The 22,257-nt window shown below is 39.8% G+C and overlaps 1 protein-coding gene across 1 annotated transcript in view; it reads left to right on the plus strand.

Moving 5' to 3' along the window:
* The first annotated feature begins 490 nt into the window (after nt 1–490).
* Nucleotides 491–22,257, plus strand: part of ASAH1 (N-acylsphingosine amidohydrolase 1) — a 49,963-nt gene continuing 28,196 nt past the window's right edge. Inside the window, exon 1 of the mRNA XM_040490057.1 lies at nt 491–736. Within this exon, the coding sequence (XP_040345991.1) occupies nt 659–736 (78 nt within the window). The 5' untranslated portion in view covers nt 491–658. The remainder of the gene's footprint in view (nt 737–22,257) is intronic.

Here is a 22,257-nt window from a genome sequence, read left to right on the forward strand (position 1 = left end):
GTGACTCCACGGTCAGGATGAACAAACGCACTCACTTCGGGCCTGCTCTGCTCAGAGTGCAAAAATGACTCGCAGTAGCGGGTTATGCCTCCGCGTTTTGAGACTCTTGTGAGTTGGGTCCGTTTCGTGAGCATTTGGTCCCCGGTAGCCCGAATGAACAGTTCGTCCTGGGCCGTTTGGGGACATCGTACAGGTAGCACCAAGCTCGGAGTCGAGCGGGAGCTCCCGGCTTCTGTCGCCCCGCAACCTGCAGCGGAGTGGGTGCCGAAGTGCGCGCGGACCTCCATAGGGCGCGACCCGAGGAAAAGTTCCTGAGCCCCACCCACCGGGGGAGGGGCTCTGGCTGGGCCCAACCACTGCCCAGGAGACCGGGGGAGAGGCCCGACCAATATCGCGGTCCTCATGCGAGCTCTGACTCCCATCGCGAGGGCTCCCCGCTCCTCACTCCTTTCGGAAGGCTTCCTCTTCTTGCTACACCTGCCGCAACACCGAAAAGCCCCGGCCTCTCTTTTTGGCCCCATCTCGTCGCTCCCCCCCCCCCATCTCGTTTGGTGCGGCCCCGTGCATCTGGTCACAAGGCGGCGGGGCGAGGCCTGCTTTCGAGTTCAGGTGGTACTTCTTGCAGCTTCTGCAGGCGTCTTTCAGAGCTACCGGGACCATGCTGGGCTGGGGTCGCCTAACCTTCGTACTCTTGACCGTGGTTGCCACCTGTGCCGTGGCACAGAATGCGCCGCCGGTGAGTGAGCTCTAGGGGAAGGCGCGGAGAGGGGCATGCAGCATGGAGGTGGCGCAGGTGCGGGTATGGCTTGAGGAACACCTGGTGCGGGGCAGCATCTTTCCGGGGTCTACGGTATCCCGCTTGGCAGTGTGGGTGCAGAGTGGGCTGGTGAACCCTACCTCGGTTTGATTCCGTACAACTTTGGACAAGAAAACCTTTAGGGAAATCCTGGCCTCTGCGGAATGCTGGTTGTGATTTGCACGCCCCCCAAATTTGAGTGATTGCACTTGTTCTACCAGTTCCAGGCCTGCGCATCCTGCACTGCTAAGAGAAAAGTTCAGTCGACTTGTGTACATAACTCAAGCGAGAGACTGCTTGATGACTGGGGCATTCTTTGCCAGGTGAAGAGGCGCTGAGGGAGAGATTGCCCCCGAGGCTCCTGAGATCCCTGGGAAAGGCCGAGGAGTCCACAATCAGGGCTGTGGGAGCTGCCCAGACTGGCCCCATGTGGCTGCTGTGGCCTTGACCCCCAGTCATGGGAACGCCTGTCCCGTGGCACTTTCCCCAGAAGGAAGTCAGGGGAACCCAGATTTGTTAACTGCAAGAGACACTGAGGGACCAGCCTGACTTATTTTACAGAGGAGGAAGGAAACCCAGTGGGAAAACGTTTAGCCAGAGGTTACACTATTGTTTAGTGAAGTATGCCTAGATACTCAGGCCTCTTGACACCTAGTCTGGTGCTCTTTCATAATGCTCTTCTTTGGAAACAGTAAGACCCCATTTACAGAGTAAATGGACAGGCCAGCAGATCAGATATAAAGGAACTTGGGTGCATCTGACCTGAGGTTAGATGAGGGTGGTCTTGAATAGCTTAGTTAGGATGTCAGCAGTGGGAACAAGATATGCATTCTCTCCTTTTATTTTTCTGAGAAGAAATGATTTAAGAATAAAATCACGGTGGGATGTTATTCATTCATTAAAATTGATAGAACATTAAGCAAAAGCAGAATGAAATAGTATGTACAGTGATTTCAGTAACAGAAAAACACACAGTATATACATGTGGACAAGAACTGGAAGGGCATAAGAAGACATAAAATTAGGGTTGTTTTAGAGTGTGTAGGGAATTCATTTGCTTTAAAGTGGTTGGGATTATGAGTATTTTAAAAGAGTTTAATACTTTGATACTCTTAAGTGCCTTCGGCTAAAGGCCAACAGTAAACACATCTGTAGTTGAACAAATTAGGTTTATTACTCTTTGCAGTGGAAAAGAACGCAAACTTTTGCCCTCTCGGTAGAAGGGCATTTGGCAAAACCTATTTTATAATCTGGACTTGGGTTGTGTAATTTGAGGGTGGGTCCAAGCAACGGGGGGTTTGCTCTAGATCAGATATTTTAAAAAAAATTTTTAATGTTTATTCATTGCTGAGAGAGAGAGAGAGAGAGAGGGAGCATGAGTTGGGGAGGGGCTGAGAGAGAGGGAGACACAGAATCCAAAGTGGGCTCCAGGCTCTGAGCTGTCAGCACATAGTCCTACGTAGGCCTGAACCTAGGAACCATGAGATCGTGACATGAGCCTAAGTCAGAAGCTCTTAACCAACTGAGCCACCCGGGCACTCCACGATTGGGTACTTTTAAAATTCTGTGATTGGGTAAAGAAGAAACATTAACTTAGCAAGAGAAGGGGATGTTTGGTATTTTGTAGGTTGCACAATACCCTTGTTTTGTCTGTGCTTAAAACAGAAGTAGCCTTGCTTTGTTTCATTTTATCATGTCTCGGAGTAACCTTAACTGCAGTGGGTATTCCATGAGATTAGTTATATCCAACAGGCAAACAGAAGTGGCCTTCATGTAAGTATCATACCAGTTTGTAATCATATTGGGGTCTAATTATGAACCTCTGAACAGTTTTAGATGTCAGGGACTGCTTTTTTCCCCCCTTTCAATACTTTATTTTTTTCAAGAAGGTTTTTATTTTAAAGTTTATGTGTTTATTTTTTAGTAATCTCCACATGCAATATGAGGCTCAAACTCATGATCCCGAGATCCAGGGTCAAATTTTGACTGAGCCAGCCAGGTGCCCCTCAAGCAAGAGCCTGGATGAAGCTGTCTTTAGAAGAACGGTAGTTCTTATCTAGGATAGGGGTTGTCAGAATCTTGTCTAGCTACTGATTTTAGTTTGGGAACCTGTTTTCACAAATCTTTAATGAAATGAGAAAAATGAGGGCATCAAACCAAAATTATTCATTTAGAATGTTAGCTGCTATTCTGACTTTATGGCTTTTCAATTTTTGTTATTAAAGTGTTCTTTCTTCTGTGTGTGGTGGGGGGGGGGTTGTTTGTTTTTAACACCTCCACATAGAAGAATAAAAATTTGGACTCCCTTGTGCTGGGCCTCTCTTAATATTTTATTGATCTGAAAAATTCTGGCTGAAAGGACCTTTGGAACCTCATAGAAGTCTAGTGACCTCATTCCCTGATGAGAATAAGCACTTTTTGAATCATACGATAAACTGTGCATAGCGACTTAGTAACAAAAGATATTTCAAAACTACTTTTGATAAATGTGAACAATGAAGACTGGCTTTAAGTTACAAACAAAATTATTGATTTGGAATGTCTGTGGGTTTTGTGTTTGAGGCTTTTCAGAATATAGCATATTTTAAGGTCTTCCTGAGTCATTCTTAATTACTAACTTTATTAAAAGACCTACTAAAAGACGGTGGTGATGGGAATGGCACAAGAAATGTCTGAAGAGGGAGATGGAGACTGTCATTCAGGGCTCTGTGACCTTGGGAAGAGTTTTTATTTTATTTTTTTAAGTTTATTTATTTGGAGGGGGGGGAACTCAAGTGCTAGTGGGGGAGGGGCAGAGAGAGAAAGGGAGGGAGAGAGAGAGAATCCCAAGTAGGCTTCACGCTGTCAGTGCAGAGCCTGATGGGGGCTCAATCTCAGGAACTGTGATACCACCTGAGCTGATATCAAGAGCTAGTCGCTGAACCGACTGAGGCACCCAGGTGCCCCAAGTGTTTTCATTTTAAAAAGTCTGGGGGTGGGGGGGCAGTGTGCCTGGGTGGCTCAGTCATTTGGGCGTCTGACTCTTGATTTTGGCTCAAGTCATGATCTGAGTTGATGAAGTTCCCGGGATTGAGCCCAGAGTCAGGCTCTGTGCTGGCTGCTGGCAGCCTGCTTGGGAGTCTTGCTCTCCCTCTCTCTCTGCTCCTCCCCTGTTCTTATTCTTTCCCTCCCATTCTCTCTCTCTCTCTCTCTCTCTCTCTCTCTCTCTCTCTCTCAAAATAACTCTCAAAAAAATAAAAAGATAAGTCTGGGTTGGAAGTGAGCAGAGGTGGATATGAGGAGACTAGTCCAGGGGAGAACACAGGTGGAGGGTGACATACATGTGGAGGGTGGTGCAGTGGAGAGGGAGAGAAGTAGATGGTTCCAGAGAAAAGTAGGAGGTAGAATGAGCAGAAGGAAGGATTGGATGAGGAGGAGGGACAAGCACGTTTCTCAAGTGCTCAATCGGCTGAATGGCGGCATCACTGCCAGGAAGCACAGGACGGGGAAACCTGGGGTTGGAAGAATGAAGATTGTTTTTATTCTGGTTATGTGGCATTTCCCGTGGCTCTAGGGTATCCAGCAGGCCTTTGGGACTGAAGCTCAGAAGAGGGAGACTGGGAGTCCCAGGCTTATCATTTGAAGCCTTAGGAGCAAGTGAATGTTGAGCAGAAAGGTGACACAGAAAAGAAGAGGACTAAGCAGGGGTCAGGGCACCTGCACACGTACATGTGTCAAGTAGAGAAGAGATGGCAAAGGTGAAGCAGCAGCCACAGTGGGAAGATGAGTCTTGGGGAGGCTCAGAGGAGAGAGTGGATAGTGGTCTCCCTGTGCAGGATGCCACTGAGATGTCAGGTGTCCGTTATACTTGGCAGTTGGAGGAGATTGGTCACTTGGCCTGAGCGGTGTTGGGAGCAGAAGATAGCTTGCAGTTGGGCTGAGGAGTGATGAGAAGGAAAGGAATCAGCATGGGAGAGATGACTGTTGTCAGTAATAAATGCAAGCAGATTCCGAAACTGTGTGAAAGTGAAACCCAGTGGCCCAGTACTTAATTGCTGGATCAAATTTATTTATTTTTATTTTTTAATGTTTATTTATTTATTTCGAGAGAGAGGGAGAAGGGGAGGGAGGGACAGAGAGAGGTAGAGAGAGAATCGCAAACAGGCTCTGCACTGTGAGCATAGAGCCCAGTGTGGGACTCGATCCCACAAACTGTGAGATCATGACCTGAGCTAAATCAAGAGTCGGACCCTTAACCGACTGAGCCACCCAGGCGCCCCTAGATCAAACTTCTTTTCATGCATGAACTTCTCGTATGATTAATAACATTGTTGACATGAGCTACTAGGTCAGCTTTTGGCAATGATTTTCACAAAGTTTCCACAAACCACATACACACCTTCTGGCCTGGCCAATATTACTGTACTGTGTCTGTGTTCCCCCAGTACGCCAAAGGAAGGAACACACAGGTGTAATCTCTTCTCTTAGCCAGCAAATACTGCATGCCTACTGTGTGCCAGATTCTGTTCCGGATGCTGGGAACAGGTTAGTGATAGGTATAAGGGTCCTAGCCCTCGTGGAAGGTTTATTCCCCTTCCTTTCACCTGAATGTTCCTAGTTTAACAGCGTGCCATGCCATCAAAGGTGAGAAAACAAGTAAGTTTTGCTTGCCCATTTGAGTTTGTTACATATGCAAGAAACATGCCTTACTCAGTAGGTAAGTGTCTGCTCTGTGTTACACAGAGAACATTTTAAGAAACAAATCTTAGAAAATTGTTGTTGGTAAATTAAAGAATTAAAATTGTCTGGCTAGAATTGTTTGACTTCTTTTCTGATGGTGTGAACACTGGTGTGAGTTACATAATTTCTTCGAGTTACCCTTCATTGTCTTTTTCTGAGTATGTGAATAAGACATGTGCACGAGGACTTTCTGAACTTTTTTGTAGACTGTCAGAAGCACCCAGTTCGTGGACTGGTTCGTCTCGCTGATTCTGCAGGACTCAAATATTTTGAGGACCTGGATGAGTTAGGTCATTCCTTTTAGGCATGGAGCATTTGAGTTGCTAATGGAAGAATTTTCACTTTCTATGTTGTTTTCCTAAATAATAGTGTGTCCAGTAGCTCTGTAAGTTTTCTTTATGAGTGGGGAGGACATAAAGATTGTTTAATTTCAAAGAGGTTCAAGTTCCTATCAAATAACTAGAATAATCAGAGAATTCACTGACCCAGAAAGTGTTGACAAAACACTTTCCAGAGATTTCCAGTATTTCCTCTGGTGCTAGGAAGCAAAAATGAGAGAGAGCAAGTGAGAGAGAGATTGAGATTCTAAGTTGGTTGTATTTTTTTCCCCTGTGGTAAAGTGCAGCACAATATGCCAGGCCAACCAAATAGCACCTCTACCTATCCCCTAGTTGTAATCTTTACCTGTCACCTATTAATAAAATTTAAATAAATAAAATTTAAATATTTACCTACCTTGATAAGGATGTCTATTATTTAAACTATGTATAGTTAATTTTGGTGATAGTAAGAAACTTTATGTAACAGATGAGATTATTGTAATTCCATTTCAAGTCTCTACATAGATTTTGAAGTGGTCTTTCCTTGTTGAAATCTCCCTTGAAGGTGAGGATACAGCTGTCTCTACTCCACCCCCAAATCTAACCTTTTTGTTTAACATGACTTAGGTGTTAATACCTTCTGAGCACCTGAAATACTCTGGTCTTGAGCTGATGCGTTAAAAAATTTCATTCACATTTAACTTTAACTCTTTCAGCCCGAGTTTATGTAGATGTCATGTCTGTACTTCATGTTTATTTTTTGCTGCCAGGATTATCCTAATACAATGTTTTATTGGCCTCAAAGTCCCACATATATTATGGGGAGACTGCTCTCACCTCTGGGGCAGGTTGATTTCTCTCCTGGACTTGATAGAGCACTTTTAACTTTCCTCACATTGTCTCATAAGAAATATACTTTGTAGTTCGATTTTTTTTTTATATTGGCTTTTCCACCCAGCTCATGCAGATAGAATTATTAGAGAGAGATGAGCATTATTACATCGCACTACTAGCTGAGTTGATGCTAGTGATCGTTAAAAGCCCTGAAGGGAATTTAGATTGTTCACTATTAGGAATTAAATTGAGGCATTGGTTTTATTGCTATCTCTGTGGGAAACTGTGTGAGAGAGAGCAGGGAGTGGGGGGCGGAAGCTGGGCCGGGGCTTTGGAGACTGGCTCTGTCTTCGCCTGTGTAACCTTCCGTCACGGGTGGAGATGGGCCTTGCATCCAGAACATGAACCTAAAGTTCCTGATAACTTGAAATTCGGTAAAAGGGCTTACACTGGATTTTTATGAATCAAATCACATTTTAAAGTAACCAAAAGTTGTGATATTTAGGAGAATCTTATGGTGAATAAGTTAGAATGAAGTAAGAGCTGCATTTCTAAAGTTAATAATTACCCTTATGCAATGGTATGTTTGGAAAATTCATAGTTGCAACTTAAGACTTTAAGTAGAGTGCTACTTTTTGGTGTCCTTTTCTGACTTTGCTAGAGAAGGACTGGTGAGTGACGTGCCCTCAGTGCAGTTATATATTGTTGTCATTGTTTGTAATTCCAGTTACTTAACACAGTATAATGTTAGTTTCAGGGTACAATACAGTGATTCAACACTTCCATACATCACCTGGTGCCCATAACAAGTGTCCTCCTTGATCCACCTCCCCTCCAGTAACCATCCATTTGCTCTCTATAACTAAGAGTTTGTTTCTTGGTTTGACCCTTTCCCTTGTTTCTCCTTTGCTTGTCTGTTTTGTTCTTTAAATTTCACATATGAATGAAATCATATGGTATTTTGTTTTTCTCTGACTATGCTTAGCATTATACTCTAGCTTCATCCATCCATGTCATTGCAAATGGCAAGAGTCTGTTCTTTTTATGGCTGAACAATATTCCATTACATATATATTACCACATCTTCATTTACCATTCATCTATTGATGGACCCTTGGGCTGCTTCCATGTCTTGGCTATTGTAAATAATGCTGCTGTAAACATTGGGGTGCATGTATCCCTTTGATTTAGTATTTTTGTTATCTGTGGGTAAATACCCAGTAGTGGAATTACTGGAGCATAAGGTAGTTCTATTTTTAACTTCTTGAGGAATCTCCATATTGTTTTCCAGAGTGGTTGCACCAGTATGCATTCCCACCAACAGTGCAGGAGAGTTCTTTTTTTCTCCACATCCTTGCCAGCACCTGTTGTTTCTTTGTTGTTGATTTTAACCATTCTGACAGGTGTGAGGTGATACCTCATTGTGGTTTTGATTTGCATTTCCCTGTTGATGAGTTATGTTGAACTTCTTGTCATGTATCTATTGGCCATCTGGATATCATCTTAGAAGTGTCTGTTGACTTCTTCTGACCATCTCTTAATTAGATTATTTGTTTTTGGGTATTGAGTTGTATAAGCTATTTTTTTTGGATATGTCATTTGAAAATATCTACTCCTATTCCAAAGGTTGCCTTTTAGTTTTGCTGATTGTTTCCTTCATTGTACAGACGCTTTTTATCTTGACGAGGTCCCAGTAGTTCATTTTTGTTTCCCTTGCCTCAGGAGACCTGTCTAGTAAGAAGTTGCTGTAGTTGAGGTCAAAGAGATTGTTGCCTGTTTTCCCCTCTAGGATTTTGATGATTTCCTGTCTTACATTTAGGTCTTTCATCCATTTTGAGTTTATTTTTGTGTATGGTGTAAGAAAGTGGTCCAGGTTCATTCTTGAGCGTGTCCCTGTCCAGTTTTCCCAACACGATTTGCTGGAGAGACTGTCTTTTTTACGTTGGATATTCTTTCCTGCTTTGTCAAAGATTAGTTGACCATAGAGTTTTGGGTTTAATTCTGGGTTGTCTAATTTGTTCCATTGATCTATGTGTCTGTTTTTGTGCCAGTACCATACTGTCTTGATGATTATAGCTTTGTAATACAGGCTAAAGTCCAGGATTGTATGCCTCCAGCTTTACTTTTCTTTTTCGTGACTGCTTTAGCTATTCAGGGTCTTTCGTAGCTCCATACAAATTTTAGAATCCTTTGTTCTAGTTCTGTGAAAAATACTGTTGCTATTTTGATAGGGATTTCATTAAATGTGTAGATTGCTTTGAGTAGTATAGACCTTTTAACAGTATTTGTTCTTCCAATCCAAAAGCATGTAATGTCTTTCCATTTCTTTGTATCCTCATCAGTTTCTTTCATCAGTGTTTAATAGTTTTCAGAGTACATTAGTTTTAGTCCTAGGTATCTTATTATTTTGGGTGCACTTTTAAATGGGATTGTTTTCTTAGTTTTTCTTTTTGCTTCATTAATGGGGTGTAGAAATGCAACAGATTTCTATAGATTGATTATGTATCCTGTGACTTTACTGAATTCATTTATCTATTCTAGCAGTTTTTTGGTGGAGTCTTTAGGGTTTTCTATATATAGTATCATGGCACCTGTACGTAGTGAAAGTTTTACTTTTTTTTTTTTTTTTTTTTACCAATTTGGGTGCCTTTTTATTTTTCTTTTTGTTGTCTGACATTTGTGGCTGATACTGTGTTGAATAAATGTGGTGCTTGTCTCATTCCTAACCTTAAGGGGAAAGCTATCAGTTTTTGCCCATTAAGGATGATGTTACCTGTGGGTTTTTCATATATAACCTTTATTATGTTGAGGTATGTTCCCTCTAAACCTATTTTGTTGAGGGTCTTTATCATGGATGGATGTTGTGCTTTGTCAAATGCTTTTCTTTGTCTATTGAAATAATCTTTTTCTCTTTCTCTTATTGATGTAATGTATCATATTGACTGATTCGTGAATATTGAACTATCCATTTAACACAGGAATAAATCCTACTTGATCATGGTGAATGATTTTTTTTTTTTAACGAATTGTCAGATCTAGTTTATGAGTATATTGTTGAGGATTTTTGCATCTGTGTTCATCATGGATAGTGGCCTGTAATTCTTTTTTTTTTTTTTTTTGTGGTGTCTTTTTTTTTTTTAATTTTTTTTTTAGTGTTTATTTATTTTTGAGAGACACAGAGACAGAATGAGAGTGGATTAGGTGCAGAGAGAGAGGGAGACACAGAATCTGAAGCAGGCTCCAGGCTCTGAGCTGTCAGCACAGAGCCTGATGCGGGTCTCAAACTCACGAGCCGTGAGATCATGACCCCAGCCGAAGTCGGACGCTCAACCGACTGAGCCACCCAGGCGCCCCATCTGGTTTTGATACTAGGGTAATGCTGGCCTCTTAGAGTGAATTTGAAAGTTTTCCTTCCCCTTTTGTTTTGGTAGAATTCACCTGTGAAGACTTCTGGCCCTGGACTTTTGGTGCTGGGAATTTTTTGATTACTGAGTTTCTTTGCTGTCTGCTCAAATTTTCTGTTTCTTCGTATCTCAGTTTTGGTAGTTTGTATGTTTCTAAGAATTTATCCACTTTTTTCTAGGTTGTCCAGTTCGTTGGCATATGATTTTTCATAATATTCTTCTATAATTGTATTTCTGTGGCGTTAGTTGTTATTTCTCTTATATCATTTGTGATTTTATTAATTTGAGTTATTTATCTATTTTTCTTAATAGGTCTGGTTAGAGGTTTGTCAATGTTATTGATTATTTCAAAGAAGTAGCTCCTGGTTTCATTGATCTGTTCTATTGTTTTGTTGTTGTTGTTTTATTTTGTTTTTTTAGTTTCTGTATCATTGATTTCTGCTCTAATCTTTATTATTTCCTTCCTTATGTTGATTTTAGGTTTTGTTTATTCTTTTTCTAGCTCCTTTAGGTGAAAGATTACTTTGTTAGAGATTTTTCTTGTTCTTGCGGTAGGCCTGTATTCCTATAAACTTCCACTTAGAACCACTTTTGCTGCATCCCAGAGGTTTTGGACTAATGTGTTTTCATTTTCATTTGTTTCTATGTAATTTTTTTTCTTCTTTTATTTCATGGCTGACACATTCATTGTTTAGTAGCATCTTATTGAACCTACATGTGTTTGTTGTGGTCTTTCTAGATTTTTTTCTTACAGTTCTTTATATACTTATAGTATATAGTTTTCTTATACTAGATTCATAGTGTTGTGGTCAGAAAAGATGCATGATATGACCTCAATCTTTTTGAATTTGTTGAGGCTTGTTTTATGGGCTAAAATGTGATCTGTTCTGGAGAATGTTCCTTGTGCACTAGAAAAGAATATGTAATTCTGCTGTTTTAGGATGGAATGTTCTGAATATATCTGTTAAATCAATCTCTTCTAGCATGTCATTCAAAGCTGTTGTTTACTGGTTGATTTTCTGTTTACATGATCTGTCCCTTGACATAAATGGGGTGTTAAAGTCCCGTACTATTATTGTATTGCTATTGATTAGTTCCTTTACGTTTGTTATTAACTGTTTTATATTTTTGGGTGCATAAATATGTATAATGTTATATCTTCTTGTTGGATTCTCTCCTTTATGATTATGTAGTGCCCTTCTTTGTCTCTTGTTATAGTCTTCTTTTAAAGTCTAGTTTGTGGGGCACCTGGGTGGCTCAGTAGGTTGGGCGACCGACTTCAGCTCAGGTCATGATCTCACAGTTCGTGAGTTCAAGCCCCGCATCAGGCTCTGCACTGACAGCTCAGAGCCTGGAGCCTGCTTCTGATTCTGTGTCTCCCTCTCACTCTGCCCCTTCCCTACTCATGCTCTGTCTCTGTCTCAGAAATAAACATTAAAAATAATTAAACGAATAAAAAAAAAAAAAAGTCTAGGGGCGCCTGGGTGGCTCACTCGGGTAAGCGTCCAACTTCGGCTCAGGTCATGATCTCACGGTTCGTGAGTTCAAGACCCGCATTGGGCTCTGTGCTGACAGCTCAGAGTCTGGAGCCTGTTTCCGATTCTGTGTCTCCCTCTGTCTCTCTGACCCTCCCCCGTTCATGCTCTGTCTCTCTCTGTCTCAAAAATAAATAAACGTTTAAAAAAATTTTTTTAAATAAAATAAAATAAAGTCTAGTTTGTCTGATATTAGTATTGCTATACTGGCTTTCTTTTGACGTCCATTTGCATGATAGATATTTTTCCATGCCATTTCTAATTTTAAAAAAATTTTATTTATTTTGAGAGAGAGAGAGAGAGAGAGAGAGAGAGAGAGACAGAGCACAAACAGGGGAGGGGCAGAGATAGAGAATCCCCGGCAGGCTCCATGCTGTCAAAGCAGAGCCTGACACAGGGCTTGATCCCATGAGCCATGAGATTGTGACCTGAACTGAAATCAAGAACCAGACACTTAACCGACTTAGCCACCAGGTGCTCTTCCATGCCCTTACTTTCAATCTGTACTTGTCGTTAAGTTTAAAACGAGTTTGTTGTAGTCAGTATATAGATGGATCTTGTTTCTTGTTTCTTGTTTCTTTATCCATTTTTATCCATTCCTGTTTTTTTATCTTGTTTTTTTAATCGCCCTATGTCTTGTAATTGAAGCATTTAATCTATTTACATTCAAAGTATTTGATAATATGTATGTATTGTCATTTTATTATTTGTCTTGTGGTTGTTTCAGAAGATTTTCTCTGATCCTTTCTTTGTATTTCTGTCTTTCATGGTTTCCTGATTTTCTTAGTGGTATATTTGGATTTCTTTCTCCTTGTTCTTTGCATGTTTATTAGTGGGTTTTGATATATAATTACTGTTAGATTTGTATATAACCACATCTGAATATAGCAGTCTATATTAAATTGTTGGTCATTTGTGTTTGAACCCATTCCTTAATCCTCTCTAACCCATGTTTTAGATATATGTTATGTCTTATGTCCTTTTACTTTGTGAGTTCCTTGACTGATTTTTATACAGAAATATTAGTTTTTACTGTTTTCATGTTTCCTACCTTTATACTGTCACTTTTGGTCTCTTCTGTCCACTCAAAGAGTCCCCTCTAATGTTTCTTGCAGGGCTGGCTTAATGGTCACGCATTCTTTGAGTTTTTGTTTGGGAAACACTTTTTACCTCTCCTCCTAGCTGAATGATAGCCTTGCTGGTTAGAGTATTCTTGGCTGCAGATTTTCCCATTCAGCACTTTGAATATATCCTGCCACTTCCTTCTTACTTGGAAAGTTTCTGCTGAAAAAATCTCCTGCTAGCCTTATAGGTTTTCCTTTGTAAGTTACTGCCTTGTTTTATCTTCATGCTTTAAAATTGTTTTATCACTAAATTTTGCCAATTTAATTATAAATAGTCTTGGAATGGGTCTGCTTTTGTTGATTTAAAAAAAATTTAATATTTATTTTTGAGAGAAGAGAGTGCAAGCAGGGGAAGGGCAGAGAGAGACACACACACAGAATCCAAATCAGGCTGCAGACTCTGAGCTGTCAGCACAGAGCCTAAAGTGGGGCTCAAACTCATGAACTGTGAGAACATGATCTGAGCCAAAGTCAGACACTTAAGTGACTGAGCCACCCAGGTGCCCCTGCATTTGTTGATTTTGATAGGAGTTTCTTTGTACCCCCTGGATCTAGACATCTGTTTCCTTCTCCAGATTAGGAAGTTTTTAGCTATTATTTCTTCAAGTCAGTTTTCTAGCCCCTTTTCTCACTCTTCTTTTAGGAGTCCTATAACATGAATGTTATTACACTTGATGAAGTCACTGTGTTCCCTAAATCTTTTCTAGTGTTGCATATTTTGTCTCTCTTTTGTTCATCTCGATTATTTTCCATTACTGTTTTCTAGATCACTAATTCATTCCTCTGCTTCTTCCATCCTGCTGTTCATTCAATTAACATGTCTCTCATTTCATTTGCTATACCCTTTATCTCTGCTATATTATTCCTTATCTCTGTGTTAAGGGTCTCATTCATGTCTTTCACTCTTTTCTAAAGTCCACTGAGTGTCCTGATGATTGTTACTTTAAATTCTCTATCAGGCATGTTACTTTATATGTGTTTCACTTAGATCTCTGGCTGAGGTCTTGTCCTTTTCTTTCATTTGGGATAAATTTCTCTGTCTTCCATTTTGTCCAAGTGTCTGTGCCTGTTGCTGTGTGTTAGGAAAGTCAGCTATATCCCCTATTCTTGAGGATAATGGCCTTATGAAGAAGAGGTCCTACAGTGCCCTGTTGTATGGTGTCCTCTGTTCTCCAGGGCCTGGTGCTTCCTGGAGTATCTCTAGTGTGTGCTGCCTATGCTCTGTTTCTGGTGTCCTGGACAGTTTATCTGTGAGACCAGTTGTCTACAGAGGCTCTCTTTGCCTGTTGCAGGCAGTGTTTGGTCCCTGGTCTGAATGTCACACATTTTGACTAGGTGTGCTCTGACCTGTGAAATGAGACCTTTTGCCACCCCTGTTGGAGGAGAAGCTCTGCAAAACTCCCACTTTGGAAGACGCAGTGTGAGCAGGAGGTTGAGCCAGTGTTCTGGGGGAAGGGCTCCACTGTGTTGAGACTGAGGCAAGCTTATTAGGAGGGGCAGTTCCACTGGTGTGTGGGATCAAGGCTTGGTTTAAGCACCTTAGGTAGTAAGTGTGGGAGTGGTGCTCGTTCCTGCAGGTGGTCCTGTGTTTATGCTGAGGGTCAGGGGAGGGAATAGTGACAGTCGATTCCTTTGTTCCTAGAGGGGTCTCTGTGAATGCTGTCTTTCTGGGACATCCTCCTACATGAGTGAATAATCCCCATACTGTGTGTCCCAGGCACTCTTCACATCGCTATTTCTACACAGTTTCTGCAGATTGTTTACCTGCTTTCTGTCCAAGAGCAGCACAATGCCCTCTGGGGTGTATCCCAGCCACGCCCACTGACCCTTAAAACTCCAGGCTTTAAGCCCCACTGCTTGCCAGAAGTAAAAAAATTTGGCCCCTCTTGCTTTCTAAGTCTATTGCTGTGGGGATTTTGTTTTGCCATGTGCTCCCCTGTGTGCTAGTTTGTCACTTGCCCTTCTCTATGACCTTGGCTCCCTTCCCACTGCAACAGCCACCATCTGTTTTTCTCCCATACTGCACATCTCTGCACTTCCTGCCTTCTTCAATGTGGCCTCTTCTCTACCTTTACTTGAGTAGTATTTTCTGCCACTTTTCAGGTTGATTTCTGAGGCATTTAGGATGATTTGATAGTTATCTAGTTGTATTTGTGGGATGAGGAAAGACTAGGGTCCTTCCACTCTGCCACCATCTTCCTGTGCTTGCTCTGTAAGTTGTTATTTTTAAATAATTTTAGATAATGATGCTTTAAAACACTAAAAAACAATGTCAGAGACTCATTCTTTGAAAATATTCCACATCATGTAAATGAAACATTATTATTCTTTTAAGTATATTTATTTTGAGAGAGCAAGAGCGGAAGGGACAAAGAGAGAGAGATTGAATCCCAAGCAGGCTCCGCATTGTCATTGCAGAGCCCAATGTGGGGCTTGAACCCATGAACCATGAGATCATGACCTCAGCCAAAACCAAGGGTCAGACACTTAACCGTCTGAGCCACCCAGGCACCTCAGAATCATGTAATTTTGAATTTAATGTTTTAAAATTTCTACCAAAGCATATAGTCCAAGAAAATCAAATGATGTAGATAGGCTTATGATGAAAATCAACAGTCTTCTTGATTTTTTCCATTCCCTTCACTAGAAGCAAACACTTTTAACTGTTAATACTCAGGTGACATTCAGCCAGACCTTATGTCTACTATCACACTAGTAGTTTACAGCTGTCTTTTTTGATTAATTGATGCTTGTGTCATATTGGGGGCAAAAAGTTTTGAATCTCTCCTGATTATGAATATGACTTTGATATGGTTGTGCTCAATTTGTCTCACTCAGCTTTAGACATTGTCTAATACTTCAGTGATGTATAAAAGTTTAGCTTACCTTCAACCATTTTCCATGTACCTTTCTTTTTTTTTAAGTTTTGATATATAACTGACATACCATACAATTCACCCCCTAAAAGTATATGATTTAATGGCTTCAGCATACTTACAGAATTGTGCAGCTATCTCTCCAGATAGTTTTAGAACATTTTCATCATCCCTAAGGTAAGGAAACCTTATCCCTTAGCCCTGACCCTGAAACCTACCCCTCAGCCCTAGGCAACCACTTACATAATTTCTGTCCATAGATTTGCCCTTTCTTGACATTTATGTAAAGGGGGTCATAAAATATGTGGTCCTTTGTGACTCGCATCTTTCACTTAGCATAATGTTTTCAAGGTTCGTTCACATTGTAGCATGTATCAATACTTCATTTCTGTTTATGAGTGAATAATTTCCATTGTATGGATACACTACATTTTGATCATCCATCCATCAGTTAATGAACATTTCAGTTGTTTCCATTTTGCCTGTTGTAATGCTGCTGTGAACATTTGTATTTGTGTACGGTTTTTTTGCATGTACATGTTTTCATACTTTTTCAGTTTATACATAGGAGCAGAATTCACTGGATCACATGATAACTATATGTTTAACTGAGGAAGTGCCAGACGGTTTTCCAAAGCAGCTGCATTATTTTACACTCCCACCAGTGCTGTGTGAGGGTCCCAATTTGTCTACATCCATGCCAACACTTGTTTTAGTAGTAGTAGTAGTATTGCTATCTTAGTGGATGTGAAGTGGTACCTCACTGTGGTTTTGATTTGCATTTCCCTACTGACTGTTGTTCCCTATTGACTATTACAATATTCCCTATTGTTTAGCATCTTTTCATGTGTTTGTTGACTTATATTTTCTTTGGAGAAATGTCTCTTCAGATCTTTTGCCTATGTTAATTAAGTTGTCTTTTTCTCACTAAGCTGTAAGATATATATATATTTCTAAGTTTTGCCATTGGCATAAATGTGAGGGTTTATTTCTTGGACTCTGAATTCCTTTCCGTTGATTTATATGTCTTTATACTGATACTGCAATGTCTTGATTACTGTTGCTTTAACAGTGAGTTTAAAATCAGGAAGTGTTAGTCCTCCAACTTGGTTTGTCTTTTTCAAGACTGTTTTGGCTATTATAGGTCCCTTGAATTTTCATATGAATTTTAGGATCACTTGTCTTCCTGCAAAGAAGCCAGCTGGGATTTTAATAGGTATTGCATTAAATCTGTGGATCTGTTTAAGGAGCATTGCCATCTTAACAATATTAAGTCTTCCAGTTTATAAACATGTAGGTCTTTCCATTTATTTAGGTCTTTAATTTCTTTTTACAATATTTTATAGTTTCCAGTGTGCAAGTCTTGCACTTCTTTGGTTAAATTTACTGCTAAGTACTGTATTCTTTTTTATACTATTTTAAGTAGAACTGTTTTCCTAATTTCATTTTCAGTTCATTGCTATTTATGGGATTAATTTTTGTACATTGGTCTTGTATATTTCAAACTTGCTGAATTAATTTATTTTTTAAAATTTTAGTGGATTCCTTAGGATTTCTATGGATTACATCATCTGAAAATGAGACCATTTTACTTCTTTTTCAGTATGAATTCTTTTTATTTTCCTGCCTACTTGCTCTGGCTAGATACTGTAGCACAGTATTCAAGTGGTACACATGGACATCCTTGACCCCTCTAACTTTTTTCTCCCTTCTTCAGTTCTATATACTTTTATTCTTGCATAGTAAACATTAATAACATAATTGTAACTGTAATTGAGTCATCCATTTTTTGTATATCTCCTTTTAAAAAATGGAAATAGTAAACAGTTTAAAGAAGTATGACCTGTAAATATTGGTTATTGCCTAGTGTGCTGTGATTTCATTTCCTTCTCTATAATTCGGAAGCCAAAACTCTAATGGCACTGAAAGTATATTCAACTATATTTTCTGCCAAATATTCATATTCATGCCACATTTTAGTTTGCTTCATGTTTATACCATGGCATGTTTGTACAAATTTTTTCCCTTGGGGTTTCTCATTGTTTTCTTTTCATTTTTTGTCATTAGAAGAAACAACCAAACCTATGCCATCCTGACTGTACTCTGTATATTGTTCAGCTTCTGACTTATTATCTCAGTATTTATTGTGTCTATTCTTGAAACCTACTGAGTTTCTTTTTATAGGGACCATATTTTTCCAATGCTACGGTTTCTTTAGTTTCTAGTTGTTGTTTGTTTTTTGTTCTTATGCTTTGTTCTCTGCTACTCTCCTTATCCTCAAGTTCTTCCAGCCCTTAAACCATACAGTTTACTGTATGGAGTCCCCCTTTCTAGACACCTATATCCTGGAGCCCTCCATCACCTTTACCACTCTGTAAGTTGGAACCATTATTTTGAGATTCTGTTCCTTCTTTTACTTGGTTTACTTCCTTGTTTTCCTAGAATACGTCTTGAAGTAACTTAAGAAATAATGTGTGGGAGGTAAACTGAGTCCTTGCAATGACTTAAAATCAAAGATTCTATTTAAATATAAAAATTGATCATTGCTTGATGAACTGTAAAACTCTAGTTTGAAATTAATTCCTTCCCGAGGAAATAATGGCATAACTCTTTTCTAGCATTCATATAGCTGTTGAGAAGTCTGATGGGAGTGTTATTTTTATTCTTCTGTAGGACCCACACCCCAGTTTAGGTGTAGAGGCTTTTATGTTTTTTGTCTTTATTCTTTATGTCTGAAATAGCACAGTAATGTGTCTGACTGAAGGTTCTTTTTTTCAGTCACTTTTTGAGTAATCAGTAGGCGTTTTTATTTCAAAGACACATCTCCATTCAGCTCTAGAAAATTTTCTTACATAATTTCACTCATAATTTCCTCCCCTTTGTTTTCTGTGTTTTCTCTTTCTGGAAATCCTATTAATCAGTTGTTAGACCCCACATATTGATTTTATAAACATTTATCTTTTTTTTCCTCCTATGGTTTTATTTTATTTTATTTTTCCTGTATTTTCTGTATGATGTTTTCTATATTCTAAGACAGATTTTCTCACCTTTACTTTCCTTTTTATTTCAGCAGTTATGCTTTTAATTACTTGGGTCACCTTTTTTTCATATCATTCTGCTCTTGTTTCATGGATATAACAATATATTGACTTTCTCTTGAGGTTACTATTTGAGTAATCAGAATGTTGAAGCTGGTAATTATTTGATATTACTTTCTTTTTTCTGTTCCTTAAATTGTGAATAATCAGAATATTAAAACTGGTAATTATTTGATATTATTTATTTTTTTCTGTTCCTTAAATTATTGGAGTATATTTTAGTTAGATTGTTTTTAATTTGTTTTCTTTGTGCCTACATATTAGAATAGGAGGCTTTTAGGGGCACCTGAGTGGCTCAGTTGGTTAAGCACCTGACTTCAGCTCAGGTCATCATCTCACGGCTCATGAGTCTGAGCCCTGCTTCAGGCTCTGTGCTGACAGCTCCGAGCCTGGAGCCTGCTTCAGATTCTGTGTCTCCCTCTCTCACTGCCCCTTCCCTGCTCATGCTCTCTCTCTCCTTCAAAAACAAATAAACATAAAAAAAAAAAAAAAAAAAAACACCTTTACTCTCAGGCAGGAGTCATTCAACTTTTTTTTTGGTGCAGGGCCAGAAAGTAAATCTTTTAGGCATTTTGGGCCAAGAGACAAATAAAGGATATTATGTAGGTACTTACATAATTTCTATATTGCCACAAATTTTCTGTTGATGAAAATATATTAGCAAGTTAATACATTTTTTTGTAACATAGGTCTACTAATGAGAAGAATTGAATTCTTATAGGATGGGCATTTTGCTTATTGGGATTCAGGATTAGTGTCCCACATTGATTGCAAATGTTTATATGTTGTTCCTGCTCTGTATTGAGATTTTACTATATGTCATATTTGACAGTTTCTTTTGTATGGATGGGATGAATAATAGCTTCCCAAACATGCCCAGGTCCTGAGAAGCTGTGAGTATGTGCTTTTTATGGCAAAGGGGACTTTACAGACATGATTTAGTAAAGGAGCTTGAGATGAGGACATTATACTGGATTATTCAGAGGAGCCCAATATAATCACAGAGGTCCTTATAAGAGGGAGGCAGGAGGCCAGAGAAGAGAAAAGATGCTGTACTTCTGGCTTTGAAGATGGAGGAAGGGACCATAAGTCAAAGAATGCAGGTGATCTCTAGAGGCTGGAAAAGTCAGGGAAACAGATTCTGCCTTAGAGTCCCTGAGGGAGCTCTGAGCTGCAGACCCATTTTAGACTTCGGACCTTCAGAGCTATAACATGATAAATTTGTGTTATATTAAGCTATTATGTTTGTGGTAATTTGTTACAGCAGCCATAGGAAAGCTAAGTGCGGCCAAGTACTGCATAAGTCCATTCATGTGTGATTTTAAGGACTCTGCATCTGGGGCACTTCTAATTAATTTTTGGTATGTAGGTAGTAAATGGAGGAGTGTTGGCTGATGAGACAAAGTAGAAGAAGCTGTTGTGAGAAAAGGAGAGTGCCAAGAGGCTCCTGGCTCAGAGTGGCAATTATTCTGGAGGGTCTTATAAAGATAATAAAGGAGGATGAAGGTAGAGTTAAATTGAGGGGTCGGTAAACAGGAAATAACCGCCATCCTGACCACTGCATACAAAACCACATATGGCATTATCACTGGGCAGAAAACTAAACACACACAATCTCTCTCTCCATCTCCTTCTCTCTTTTTTTCACACACACCACCGCAAAGGGTTTTCTTCTAAAGAAACAAAAAAGAGTGTAGGAAGAACAGAGGTAGCTTGTATAGGTGTTCATGCTTTACAGCAGTGGCTGGCAGACTGCAGCCAGCTGGCCCAATGCATCCTGCCCCCTGTTGTTTGTTTGTTTGTTTGTTTTTAAGCTAAGAATGGTTTTTACATTTCTGGAAAATTGGAAGGGGCAAATCAAAAGATTAATATTTTGTGACATGTGCAAATGATACGGAATTCACGTGTCAGTGCCCATAAACAGAGTTGTCCTGGAACATAGCCACACTTGTTTGTTTGCTTACTGTCTGTGGCTGCTTAGCATTACAACAGTTGAGTGGTCTAGCAGAGCCTGGGTACAGTGCACTAGGGGCTTTTCCCGGTTGCTTGGCACACTTCAGGTGACGTGCATGCACTTTGAACTCAACAGCATTGTAAGTGCCACATGTATCAATGCACCATGTTATTATTATTTTGTGTGTGTGTGTGTGTTTTATTTATTTTGAGAGGGAGAGAGAAAGAAAACCATCAGGGGAGGGGCAAAGAGAAAGAGAGAATCCTAAGCAGACCGGGGAGACGGAGGGAGGGAAGGAGGGACAGAAGGAGAGAGACAGACAGAGAGAGAGAATCCCAAGCAGACCCCATGCTGTCAGCACAAGCCTGATGCAGGGCTTGACCCCACTAACTGTGGGATCATGACCTAAGCCAAGATCAAGAGTCGGATGCTTAAATAAAATGACTGAGTCAAACAGGTGCCCCATCGATGTGTTGTGTTATTTTAATCTTTAGGGGAAAAAAAAGAAAGTTACCAATGCAAACCTATCATGTCGAAGCAAGAAAAGTGGGCTTCAAATGTTGTGTCCTTGAGGCAAAGTAGAGAATGGGATTATCTTGTCACTCAACTAGATGACAGCACATCTAGAGTTGTGCTGAAGGAATAAAATACACATCAACTTGGCATGATTAAGCATTCATCACAGTATTCCTATCTTATAGGAAAAAATGATCAGAAAAACAAGACAATTTAAAGCAAAATATCTCATCACAGCAGAATTTATTTACAAATTTTAAAAAGCAAATGAGGCTGCAGTCAAAGTAGGTCTTTAAGTAGCTCATCTGTTATCAAAGCAAGGAAAACTATTTCCCATTGGCAAGTTAATGAAATCACATTTGATTGCTGCAGAAGAAATGCATCCTGAAAAAATTGTGTTGCACTATTAGCCTTTAGATGAGAACAGTTCTCCAGGACTTTGACAGAAACATCCATATCCATTAAAGAACAAGGCAAATTGATTCCCAGTTGTTGATACTGACCAGTTATTGCTATTTATTAAAGCACCATTGCCAATTTGAAACTGAATTAACATCAGGGCATCACTTAGGTGTTAATGTTGTGTGTATAGAGTTTTGTTTTGGAATTTTTTTTTTTGCCTAAATAAATGTTATAAATTTATTTTTTATGTTAAAATTTTTTTTAATGTTTATTTTTGAGAGAGAGAGCATGAGTGGGGGAGGGGCAGAGAGAGAGGGAAACACAGAATCTGAAGCAGGCTCTAGGCTCTGAGCTGTCAGCACAGAGCCCGACACGGGGCTCTAACTCGCAGACGGTGAGATCATGACCTGAGCTGAAGTCAGATGCTTAACTGACTGAGCCACCCAGGTGCCCCAATAAATGTTATAAATTAAAGGAAAAATGAATAGTCTGCATGGAACAACTATAGGCAAGGATGCTTTCAAAGAACTTGAGAACTTGGTAATTCAATAAGACCTGAAATGGAATCTGCTATTTTGTATAACAATTGACAATGGTAAAAATATGTGCAGAGGAGACAAAGCTTAGCTGGACAGATGTTCAAAGCTTGTGAAAATGCAAGCTGTTTCAAGCTTGTGAT

This window comes from Herpailurus yagouaroundi, unplaced genomic scaffold, assembly GCF_014898765.1.
Source record: "Herpailurus yagouaroundi ecotype Mexico unplaced genomic scaffold, PumYag 181, whole genome shotgun sequence".
Classification (NCBI taxonomy): Eukaryota; Metazoa; Chordata; class Mammalia; order Carnivora; family Felidae; genus Herpailurus; species Herpailurus yagouaroundi.